The sequence below is a fragment of the Chenopodium quinoa genome, unplaced genomic scaffold (assembly GCF_001683475.1).
Source record: "Chenopodium quinoa cultivar QQ74 unplaced genomic scaffold, ASM168347v1, whole genome shotgun sequence".
NCBI lineage: Eukaryota > Viridiplantae > Streptophyta > Magnoliopsida > Caryophyllales > Amaranthaceae > Chenopodium > Chenopodium quinoa.
The window spans coordinates 1545985-1555886 of record NW_018744955.1 but is presented as its reverse complement, the minus strand read 5'-3'; the positions used below and the strand labels follow the sequence as shown (position 1 = coordinate 1555886).

Sequence of the window (9902 nt, the reverse complement as noted above, 5' to 3'; positions counted from 1 at the left end):
AAATTATTAAATTAAAGGTTTTAATTTTTTGTGGCGTATTCGTTTTCTTAAATTGTAGCTTCATTTTCATGGATAGATTTATCTTCTTTTTGCGCGCACAAATGAAGGTGCGCATGTGTTTGGGTTTCACCAACCACACAATCTACTTTGAAAAAGCAGGAGGAGCTACCAGGTGAGTGCGAGCGTTTGTAATTTTATTTTATTTTTTTTTTTTCTTTTTGTCCAGTTTAACTTACTTTGTTGTATTTTATCAAAACTAGGGCCTGTTTTCATTAACTGAACTGCACTGAGCTGAACAGAACTGAACTGAATATTTTATAAGGGAAGGAAATTAGGAGCTGAACTAAACTGAACTGAACAGAATTTTAACGTATGAGAACAGATCCTTAAGGTACCTACAAAAAAATTTAGGCCATTCTCAGTAATTAGTTAATTACTCCCTCTACTTTTAAATATTTGCTCCATTTCTCCATGCGCTGAGTTTTAAGAGAAATTGAATAATGTAGTAAAATATGGAGGTAGTGGGGTTGATAGAAGAGGAGTATAAAATTATAAAAAGCAAAAGTAGTGGAGAGAATTGAGGAGAGAATTTGAAATTAATAAAATATCATTTACGTTGTGTCCACTAGTTGAGATAGATGAATTAATTATTGTAATTTATAAAAGTTTTTCAAATAAGGAAATGGAGCAAGTATTTAAGAACGACCGCAAAAGGTAAGTGGAGCAAGTATTTAAAAACGGAGGGAGTAGTACGGAATAGCTGATTTTTTTTTAAGGCAGAATAGCTGATTAATATAAATGGATGTATTGATTGGTTGAACCTGTTAATGTAATAGGTTGTTCGAATAGTTGGTTGCAAGGTCGTAGATCAACAAGTGCAAAAAGCCCTACTACACAAGGCCTCAAGATTAAAAATAATAATAATAAATAAATAAATAAATAAAAGTTATCGAAATAAGAAAGAGCTCAGTTTAAAATAAGAGATATATATAATTACGTATACATATTGTTTGTTATTAACAATTCAATGCAGTTGGTAGCCTATTTTATATTTTGTGCATGTAGTTGTGTAAGAGTGTTTCGTAATAGATGTTAATATTTAGCTATTTTAGTATATGTATAAACAAAAACCTACATGTTTAATAAGTTAAGTTTAAAATCCCTTATTATGTGCTTGTTTATTGATTAGCTTGTCATTGATTGTATTAATTGATTTGACTAGTGGCTTCTATATTAGCTAGTTTGACTAGCTAGTTGAAGAGCTTATTATGCAAAAGTAATGTTTGATAAATAGTCATTGAATGTTAGTTGTTTTAGTATATGTAATAATCAAAAAACAAATTGTTCAATAAGCTAATTTAAGCTTTTTAAAAAAGTGATTCTTTAGCCTAAACTCAATCAATATTTTGTTTAACAAACTCTCTAAAGCTTAAACAAAATGGCCAAATCTCTACTTGGTCTCATTAATAAGATGAAATCTATCCAAGAAATCTTAAACCCAAACTAGCTAGCTTTGAGGAACAAAATTGTGTTTAAAGTCCTTGACAAGTCCAATTATTTACTAGGTCCAATGAGAAGACAGAATATTGGAGGAGAGTTATACACTAGTACACTATACACTTCAGACTAAAAAGTCTTGAACAAACCATGTTTTATTAAGTAGCGTAAATTATAAGAAAACCAAAGAAAGTGTACATGAAAATTAAAATACAACGAACATAATCATAACTATAATTATACAGAGTAATTATAAGATGGAATGTTTACTTAGCTAGTTCAGAAGGTAGGCAAGACTATAGGTGATACTTGAGGTACGTTAATGGGATAATCATCAATCTCAGCCATCCAAGGATTTCTTTCATCATCTTTAGGGTTAATGTTACGCAAAGCACGCCAAACCGCGCTATTACACTTGAATCCAGACCCGAATCCAATCTGCCAAGTCCTGTCACCTCTTTTGATCCTCCCCTTAGCCTCAAGGTACGCAAGCTCGTACCATAACGAACTACTAGACGTATTTCCATACCTATAAAGAGTCATCCTAGAAGGCTCCATATGTAATTGAGAGAGCTGGAGGTTCTTCTCTAACTCGTCAAGAACAGCTCTTCCACCGGCATGAACACAAAAATGCTCGAAAGCTAGCTTGAAATCTGGCACGTATGGCTTAAGTTTGTGCATACGTAACACTTTTTTTCCGAGTAACACGACTAAAAATATAAGTTGTTCGGATATTGGAAGAACTAAAGGCCCAAGAGTCGTGATATTTGTCTTTAAAGCGTCCCCTGCCATTGTCAATAGGTCCTTAGAAAGGGCAATGCCACGAAGTCCTGTTTCGTGGTCATCTTGTTGGTATACGCAACTATAGCTATTGTCGTTTGCACCTTTATTGGTGCGGACAACATGTACCAGTTGATATTTTGATCGATGACGATCAATACGCTTGTTGGAGAGGAGGATTGCAGCAGCGCCCATCCGGAAAAGGCAATTTGAGATGAGCATTGAACGGTTGTTTCCACAATACCAATTTTGTGTCAAGCACTCTAAGCTGACAACCATGGCATATGAATTGGCATGCACCTATTGCAACAAACACAACACATACATATATTTAATTAATAACTCACCACATTAGGCAGTTAGTCAGCAATTTTTTGGTTGCAAACACGTCATGTGGAACATTATTATAATAATAATAATAATAATTATTATTATTATTATTAACAGAAAACCTACAAATTCAATTAATTTACAAGAAATTGATGGGAAGCCGAGATACAATCTGGGCCCTCACCCCTCTAGCTATAGCAACCTCGATCCTGCTGAAAATTATTATTATTATTATTATTATTATTATTATTATTATTATTTAGAACGAATCACTATAGTGTGTGGTCTAAATTTATTATTATTCAATTTTAATTTTAATTAGTCATCATTTTTTAGTCAACTAGATCCTAGCCCGATGCTTGAATGTGTATTCACTTTTTGTGGATGCAACATTTGTACTTTTAAGGGCCTATTTTCATAGACTAAACTCAGCTGAACTGAACTGATCTGAATTGAAATGAATATTTTATAAGAGAAGGAAATTAGGAGCTGAACTGAACTGAGTTGAGCTGAAGTGAACTGAAAATAAACGTATGAGAACAGGCCCTTAGGGTAAATCTGGTAATTAAATTAGTATATAATACGGATATTTAGTTTTAAAACCAAAAAAGCTGGCATGGTGACTAAAAAACTAGTAGTACAAGAGAAAGGCCGATTTATTTGTTTTGATTAGAAAAAAAAGCATATTATGCATAATATAATAATGATAATCTTCTCATTTATTTCTTACTTTGTGCATGCATGCATGTTAATTAACCTTGTTTTAAATAGTTATAATTTCAATGAAGATCTTAAACTTTCTCGATTATAATATAAGAGAATGATACTTCATTGTTTGGTTCGCTTTGATGTGTAGTTTGAAAATAATTTTTTCCATAATTTATACGTAGTATATAAATGAATTATATTTATGCTACACAATAACATGTGTGCAATGGAAATTGTGCAAGATACGAAAGAATCGAAGAATACTAACAAAATGAACCACAGGGTATATCATCATGATGGTTGTTTCTTGTGATGAACATACTTACATACTTGTATTATAAAAAATCTTTTTATATATTCCATATTTCATAGCTAAGCTAATTTAATTAAGTCACAACTCACAACTATCTTAACTTTTTTCACCTAGCCATTTATTCATGTTATTATTCCATTTAACATTTGAGCAAGCTAACTAACTACTTTTTTACATATTCATATAAATATATCAGGCATTCATCCTTAGAAGATTTTATCATGCATGATGTCATAAATATATTTTTATTTATTTTATAGTAGTACTATATTATATTGTATGTATGTAATTAAGTTGCATGCAATTGACAGCAAATAGCCAAATACCAAGCAAAAATTGGAGTTGGTGGGAACTTGTGACTTTGAGGTCATGAGTTCAAGCCCCATCAACTACAAAATGTTTGGGAGTAGGGGAATTTTCTACCTCCCTCTCTACTCTCAAACGCTAAACTCCTTCATCTAACCTTAAAAAATGAATAAAAAAAAAAAAATTGACAGCAAACCTTTAAAAGATCTTTAGCAAGATCAATGGAAATGAGGCCAGCACTGCATCCCATGCCACCAAGATTATAAGTGACAACATCTTCCTTAAGCTTGTAATGTTTAACCACCGTTGCACAAAGTGAAGGCAAAGGATTAAAAACACTACAATTTATTATAAGTATCCCTATTTCCTTAGGCAAAACCTTTGCTTTTGCAAGCAATCCATCAACTGCTAAAAACATGAGATTTTCCGCCTCCTTCCTCGCCTCGTCCATCGTCGTATTCGGAGGGACTTGGATCACTGCCTCCGGCAAGTACGTCTCATCGCCTACCCCGGACTTCTCAAACAACTTCCTTTGAAACTCAACGTTCTCTTGAGTGTATGTCCCGCAATGAGCTATTCTATCTACGCATGTCGCCTTACTAGTTCTACGAGAGGGGTGTGGCTTACAACAAGCAAAATCGACCAAATACACCGTCTTCCTGGTGCCCCTCAGGTAAAGAATGAGCATAGCCAGGAAGACAAAAGGGATAAGTAGGGAGTCGCCAACAGGGTGATGGTTAAGTTTGAGAAGATTATCCCGTAGTTGGAATAAGTCTTGTTTAGTAAGAGGGAGGACTACGAGTGGAATGAAAAAGAAGAACAACATTAAGTATATTGCATTCGAGATGAGATAATGGTAACCAAGTTTAACATACTTGAGCTGAATTGAAGTGTAATAGTTTAAAGGGGTCTTCTTTTTTGGAATTTCAACTTCTTGTGAAGTTGCTGATTTTGAGATTTTCTTGGCATAATCTGCCATAGTTGGTGTTTTTTTTTTTTTTTTTTTTTGGGTAGAAGTTAAAAATGTGCATAAGAGTTGAACTCACTTCATCACTTTATAGACTTTTTTAACGGAGTAGTTAAATGGTACACTACTCTGCAGTCCGCACTGGCGCACTATATGTTCAGTTGGTCACTTTAGTATTGAAAGTGAAATTTAATGCATAAATAGGGGTGGGACTTTTCAAATCGAACCGTGAAACCGTCCGTTACCGAACCGAATCATCACGGACCGAACCGTTTATAACCCGCTAATTTTAAACCGAAAACCGAACTGAACCGTATAATGTCAAACCGAAACCGAACCGAACCAATTAATGTTAACCCGTTACGAACCGTAAACCAATAACAAACCAAACCGTTTATAAACCGAAACCGTTTGAACCGATTAATGTTAACCCGCTAACTGTTTAAACCGAATCGTTTATAAACCGAAACCGTTTAAACCGTAGGAAAAAACCGTTTAAATCGAACCATTTACAACCCGCTAACCGTTTAAACCGAACTGTTATAACCCATTAAACCGTTTAAACCGAACTATTTTCAAACCGCAACCCGTTTAAACCGATCCGATTACAAACTATTTAAACCGAACCGTTTACAACCCGTTCCATTCAAATTGAACTATTTACAGCCTTTAACAATTTGTTAGAATTCCACGAAATATATTTGATGTTTAATGTAATTTAACAGTACAATTTTTTTTACATATAATTATTGATTTAAATTTGTAATTTTTTTTGCTATTATAAAATTAAAATTATATTCTTGTATAACTAAATTAGGAGTTATAAATTAAATAAAAAAATGAAAAAAATTTGGCCACCCACCCAATCCAACCACCCTCCACCCACCCACCACCGTAACCCACCCTAACACCACCCCCGCCGTCACCCCAGACCCACCCTAACACTACCCCCCACCCACCACCGTTACCGTAACCCACCCCCACCCCACCACCGTTACCGTAACCCACCCCCACCCCACCAACGTCAACCCAGACCCACCCTAACACCACCCCCGCACCCACCATAATTACCGTAACCCACCCCACCCCACCACCCACCGTAAATAAAAAAACCCAGACCCGAACCTTACCCCACCCCATCCACCACCGTCACCGTAAATAATAAAAACCCAGACCCATACCCCACCCCACCTACCACCATCACCGTAACGTACCCCACCCCACCCCCTTAACAAACCCCACCCCACCCCACCCACCACCGTCACTGAAAAAAAAAAAAAAAAAAAAAAAAAAAAAAAAAAACCAGACCCAACCCCAACCACACCCACCACCGTCACCGTAACACACCCCACCCCACCCCATACAAAAAAATCGAAAAAAAACCCAAACCCACCGTAACCCCACCCCACCCACCCCCACGAAACCTAACATCCTCGAAACCCCCCAACTCACTCTAATTGCTCACCCACCATGAAACTCCCTCACTCCCTCGAAAAATCCTCCCTCCCTACCCACCCGAACCCAGTCTAACCGCCGCTGCACCCACCCTAACTCGGCCCCCTCCGTTGCCCACAACTTGAAAAAAAATTAAAAAGAAAAACAGAAAATAAAAAAAGAAGAACGAAAACACCTTATATATTAATCCTGAATTTGGCCTCGAATTTGGTTTTAAAAGGCCAAATTCGATCATGAAACAACTAGATCTAGAGTTTCGTGGTCGAATTTGACCATAAAAACCGTCGTGCGTGGTGCCGGTGGACGGAGACGGAGAAACGAGATGGAAGAAAGGAGAACATAGACGGAAGAAGGGAGAAGAAGGAAGAAAAAGAAAGGAAGAGGAGATGAGAGAGAAAACGAGAGAGCAGTGAGCATATTAGCAGCCATGGCTTCAAAAAATTGATAATATTACAGAAGAGGATTAAGAAAACGAGAGAGAAATCAAAAAGAGTACTAAAGAGACGATGGTAAGAGTGATCTGATTGGTGGAAAAGAAAACACACGGATCGTGAATTGGAATGTGTGCGATGATAGGCCGTTAGATGACATGCAAATCAATGGCTGATATTTAATATAAGACGGTGACACGGATCATGGGATAATGGATTTGGATAGTATGTTTTTTCTTATTCATAGCTACGTACTGATAAAAACACTACTGTACTCTTAACTTTATGTAACTTATAAATTGTAAGAAACACAAATGTTTGGAAATTGGAATTGATTCAATATGACATATTTAATGTATATTAGTTATATGTATATCAGTATATGTAATAAATAATAATGTATGGTACGATTGGTATCATACTATCATTGGTATGTATAGATAATCGATAAATGTATCTAATTATTAAAACTTAAAACAGTTGATGATCGATCTAATTGAATACTTCTACTTCCCCACCCGTTTTCTTTAACTTGCAAGTTGCAACATATATATGTTGCAGCCTTGTAGGCACGTAATCTTAAAAGGTGATTAGAGAGGGTAAGACAACAAAGTAATTCAGCAATATAACTTTAACACCAAAATTATGGAATAGTTACAAACAATTGTCAATTATTACTTTATTAGACTAATGGGAAATTGAATAATCGTGATTTTAATTAAACATCCAAATATAGTTCCGTAACATTAAATTATTAGTTTATTACAATATCAATTATCGATTTATCGTAGTACCAATTCATCAAATCATGGTTATGACGCGATCTTTAAAACAATTAAAACAAGAAGCTGATAGCCTGATAATATTTGATAATGAAACAATAATACATTAATACCTTATAAATTTGTAATAGACTAATATTTAATAAACAACAACAAGACTATAACCAAATTTGAAACATAACACATTAACATGATATAGAATGAATGAGAATTTCTGATTCTATATAATCTGATATCTGAATCAATTTATCGTATTCAAAGTAGCAACTCATCAAAATATGGTCATGACACGATATCTAAAACAATCCAACAAGAAGTTGATAACCTAATAATATATATTTAATAATGAAACAATAATACATTAATACATTATAAATTTGTAATAGACTAATATGATAATATCGAATAAACAACAACAAGAGTATAACCAAACTTGAAACATAACATATTAACATGATATAGAATAATTGAATAAATGAAGATTTGTGTAATTATATATAAACCGATGTCTGAAAATAAAGTGACGAAGTCCCAACTTTATATAAAACGAAAATAGCTAACCGGTCAAAAATCTCTTAAAACCCAATTTCTACTCGATCCATTATTTTTTTCACCAACCTATGCCGACCCGCTAATGAAATGGAAATACTAGTCCCAACTTGATATAAAACAAAACGCGCTAACTGGTCAAAACCACTTTTTAGAACTCGATTTCAACCCGATCCAATTTAACCGATTACCAAACTAACCCGAACGATTTTAGCACCAAACCGAGTATAAACCGAACCGATATGAATCGAACTAGCATCAACCCGGGTAAACCCGCCCCTGAACCGACCCATTTCAAAATAATCCGTTCATGATCCGAACCGATATGAACCCGGACCGACGTTGACCCGGTAAAACCGCCCCTGAACCGATCCGTTTCAAACCGGTCAGATCATGACCCGAACCGTTTATAAACCGAACGGGCATTGACCCGGGTAAACCAGCCCCTGAACCGACCTGTTTCAAACCGACCCGATTATTAACCGAACCGTTTAAAAACCGAACCGGCATTGACCCGAGTAAATTCGCCCCTGAAGCGACTCGTTTCTAACCGATCTGATTATGACCCGAACTGTTTATAAACCGAACCGTTTATGACCCGAACCGAATTTAAATCGTACAAAAATAAACCGAAACCGAACCGACCTGTGACTAATCAAAACCGAACTGAACCGACCCGCCGTCTAAATGAAACCGTTTTAACCCGAACCGTTTCAAACCGAAACCGTTTCAAATTGAGATCACACCGAACTGCCAGACCGAAGTCCCACCCCTATGCATAACTAATTATTGCTTCATCTATATTTGTGCGGTTTTACCACACTACCTCCGATATCATATTAAAATATTATCTCAACCAAAAGCTTGAACTGATTGTTGATATCCAAAAATATGTTTTATACTCTATCACTAATTAAATTTTTAACTAAAATTGATCAAGTCATATCCAAGTTATGACTTAAAATTTAGAAATTTTGCAAAAAACCACCTTTTAAATCTTGTTTTTTTTTTTTGCAAATAACCACCTTTTAAAAAAATGTTGCACAAGACCACCAATTTTAAAAATTTTGTTGCAAATTACCACTTTTTTAGCCAAATTTATCAATTGTTTTACATTGAATTGGTGGTAAGTTGCAACAAAATTTTTAAAATTGATGGTTTTTTGCAACATTTTTTTTAAAAGGTGGTTAAATGCAAAAAACAAGATTTAAAATGTGGTTTTTTGCAAAATTTCCTAAAATTTAATATCATAAGAATCATTATACGAGTACTAAAATATTGTTAGACCAACACTTATCTATATCAATCCCTATTTAGTATTTAAACACACAAATAAATCCGCCACATGTAGACCTCTCAATTCAACCAAAATACAAACCAATCTGCCACATGTACTCCTCTCCTTTTAACTTTCTTTACTATACTTTATTATTTCTATAACCTTCACTTTAATTCAATAAATTGAATTCTCTTAGGGGGCGTTTGGTTAGTGTATTATTTGGATTGGAAACGGATTCAATTAAACTAATATCGTTACCGTATGTTTGGTTTGAAGGCATGGTAACAATTACCATTATATAAGGGTAATGATTACCCTTCATTTGTTACCTCTTAAAAACTTGGGGTAACAAATACCCTTACTCTCCTCTAAACAAATACCTTTTTCATGGTTAAACTAAATAAATGAAAAGGTAATAGCTAAATAATTCATTTTCCCCTTTTATTTGTTTCCTTTCCACTCCATTTCTATTTTCCGAACCAAACGCCCCTTTAATGTTATCCTC

At 34.8% G+C, this 9902-nt stretch overlaps 1 protein-coding gene across 1 annotated transcript; it reads right to left on the bottom strand.

Moving 5' to 3' along the window:
- Window positions 1-1627: 1627 nt before the first annotated feature.
- LOC110706417 (3-ketoacyl-CoA synthase 11-like) lies at window positions 1628-5062 on the bottom strand. The gene is made up of 2 exons (XM_021884336.1): window positions 4131-5062; window positions 1628-2577 (listed from the first exon to the last, which is right to left on the bottom strand). The coding sequence occupies exons 1-2, from the start codon at window positions 4911-4913 to the stop codon at window positions 1777-1779; spliced, it is 1584 nt and encodes a 527-aa protein (XP_021740028.1). The 5' UTR covers window positions 4914-5062; the 3' UTR covers window positions 1628-1776.
- Between the last annotated feature and the right edge of the window lie 4840 nt (window positions 5063-9902).

What these genes read in the sequence shown, in the direction of transcription:
- LOC110706417 (XM_021884336.1), bottom strand. Translation starts at nt 4,913, where the DNA reads ATGGCAGATTATGCCAAGAAAATCTCAAAATCAGCAACTTCACAAGAA. An exon ending in TTGCTAAAGATCTTTTAAAG is followed by an intron (nt 2,578 to 4,130) that starts GTTTGCTGTCAA and finishes TTGTTGCAATAG; the next exon opens with GTGCATGCCAATTCATATGC.